General features: G+C 37.5%; 1 protein-coding gene across 1 annotated transcript; it reads right to left on the bottom strand.

The window, feature by feature from the left end:
- Positions 1-997: 997 nt before the first annotated feature.
- EV154DRAFT_534424 (uncharacterized protein) lies at positions 998-1,553 on the bottom strand. The gene is made up of 3 exons (XM_051604028.1): positions 1,477-1,553; positions 1,445-1,447; positions 998-1,351 (listed from the first exon to the last, which is right to left on the bottom strand). Exons 1-3 carry the CDS (start codon positions 1,512-1,514, stop codon positions 1,096-1,098), a joined length of 297 nt encoding a protein of 98 aa, XP_051449958.1. The 5' UTR covers positions 1,515-1,553; the 3' UTR covers positions 998-1,095.
- Between the last annotated feature and the right edge of the window lie 1,141 nt (positions 1,554-2,694).

Here is a 2,694-nt window from a genome sequence, read left to right as displayed (position 1 = left end):
GAGAGGGAAAAATTACGTCGATTTAACACATACTAATTGATGAACGTCGTTATCCATGGGAACGGAAAAGGTATTGGTGCGTTTTATTTCCCTTGCTGGTCTTGCCTTTTGTTGAATTTACGCTTGTTGAATGTCTTCAAGGTGAATGACTAGAAATGAGCACCTAGAATTTTCTCCAAATACTAAAAAGGTGGTGTAACTGAAGCCGTTTCACGTCATCAAGTCGGACATGCGTATTTATCGGCCATAGCATAAGGAGTACTGAGCTAGAAATTAAACGCTGCGTTTCCTTATATTTTTGTGCTGTACACCGCGCAAAAAAATGGCTAGGGAATGACCATCATTCCAAGAGGGCGTGCCAGATCTATTTATTAACAGAATTAGTGTACGTTTGCAGTTTTCGTTTCTATGGTAGACAGCCAAGTGTCTTGACTCGAAAAAGTCCTTCTGCTTTAGCCATTTCTGGGCATAACAGAGGTTTTTCAAAAGCTGATACATTATTAGAAGACTGCCTGCTGTCACTTGACTATTGAAGCGCTAACAAACAAAACCTCCTTTTATTTTTTTTGGTTTCCCCACCTTCTCCCACAATCTCGCAAGAAAAAGTGTAGGAAGTTCTCCAATGTCATGCCACCTTTGAAACCAGGTAAAACAGGTAATTATACAAGCATGGATGCTCGCTTTTCTTTTTGTTCTAATTTCGTTTTTAGCTTCCCACAGTTTGAAACATCTTGTACCGTTTATCAGGTATTTGGCCTTCACTTCGATTTATGTTTAGCCTGCTAATCAGACTAGTGGATTAACACAGTAATAATAAAACCAGCAATTTGATCTTGAGATCAGAAAACTTATAACTGCAACAGATGGTCGACTAATTTTCGTGATAGTTACCAACACCTTTGGGAAAGGATCGCCAAACGACAATTTGGAATTATAAGCAATTTCTGTGGGCTGTCTATAGACGATGAAGATAATGATAAAATGTTATTGAGGATTATGAAAGAATTGAATGCTGAACTTCACTTTACGAGGTTTTTATTTGCAACAAGACGTACAATAGGTGTAATCGGACAAACGAGAGCCAGAGAGACAAGATCAGAAAGTACTGGTGAGATTAAAGTTACAGCAAATCCACGAAAAGAAAAACAGAAGGTGGATACGAGATCTAGCATAACATGAGAAATATGACGCGAGATGGGAGATGATCACGACGCATAAGGAATACTTTGTGGATAAGGGTGTAATATACAAGAAAATAGAGGCATGTTTCGGCTTGATGATATGAGGAGAACAAGAAGTAAGAAAATAAGGTGCTGAAGAAGTATTTGGGGTACCGTTAAAAATAAAGAGGTATGGCTACTGTAAATCTATTTCAAAATGTTTGGGGGATTGATGCGGGAGAATATAAAAGGGATTTGGGATAAAATGGTGTAAACTCGAGAGTGTGAATTATGTTAAAAGTTTCCTCACAGGGTTTACTGTAAAAAAATGGCAACAGATGTAAATCGGTACATAAAGAACGAAGAATTTGTTTGTTTTCTTTTCTCTGTTTGCTTAACTTAAACTGTGCTTGAGGCGGGAGGGGGATCTTTCAATTGAAAGCACAAAAGCTCTAATAACTTAATGTTATGACAGTTGCTGTTCTTAATACAAGAAATTTTGACAGGAGGTCAGCAAGCATATTGGTAAAAAAAGTTAGAGCATTTAATAGCGCCTACATAAGGCTTTACGATATGGTGATTGTTTCGTATTTCTGTAAGTTTCTTTTCTTTTTATAGAATTTCCCTTCGCCATTGACTGACCAATGTTAAGGTCAAAATTTTGAAGCTTTCCGTAGACTTTCTATGTTGAACACACTGAGTCTCTTCTAAAAACGGCTGGGAAAAAAGTGCTTTGAACGTCATTTTAAGTGGTGTTGTTATCCTTATTGTAGTAAGAGTAAAAAAAAAAGGATCTTTCGCTAAGTAAACAGTGGGCTTATTTTACGCCCTCCCTCCGGGGAAATGTTGTGCCGGAATTTACACCTTAGATACAGCCAAAGTGAGCGTAGTCACAGCCTAGGATCGGAAACCTTTTGGCTGTCCTAAGAGATCACATGCTGTAGTGGCTGTCCCTTAATTGCCTTACACTCTGTAAAAATAAAACAAACTCTTTTCTCTAGAAATCAAAATAAATATTGAAACTTTTGAAAGTGTCTGCTCTTTTGCCAACATTAACACCCAATACCACCAAAGAAATCAATACCAATTTTACTAAAAACTTTCCCCTCGAAAAGAACTTTGAGACACTAATTGTCAACGTCAAAAGGACAATTCCAAATACAATTGCCCTTATTATATTGAAGTAAGAACCGCCGAAAATGGGGGAGGGGGGTTTCTCGTACACAACCTATCGAGAATGAACGTTTACAAACTCAGTACTGAAAATATTCTTTTGAGCCGTTACGAAAGCAAAAATAGCTCGTGTCTGATTATGTAACAGCGTATTGAACTGGAAATTAAATGTATCACAAAACCCAAAGAACAAAACTTTGTGGGAGGGGTTTTATGAACCTGAGAAAATAGTTTTAAATGACTTATCTCAACCGTGAACGACGGACACAATCCGACAAGTAGCTTATAAGAAATTTATATTTGGTATATTTCCAGTTCGTGTAACATGGCCTCTTGAAAAAACACAGTTCTTTGGGACAGC

The sequence above is a fragment of the Mucor mucedo genome (assembly GCF_025094135.1).
Source record: "Mucor mucedo strain NRRL 3635 chromosome Unknown EV154scaffold_331, whole genome shotgun sequence".
Lineage (NCBI taxonomy): Eukaryota > Fungi > Mucoromycota > Mucoromycetes > Mucorales > Mucoraceae > Mucor > Mucor mucedo.
This window is presented reverse-complemented; position numbering and strand designations above follow the sequence as displayed.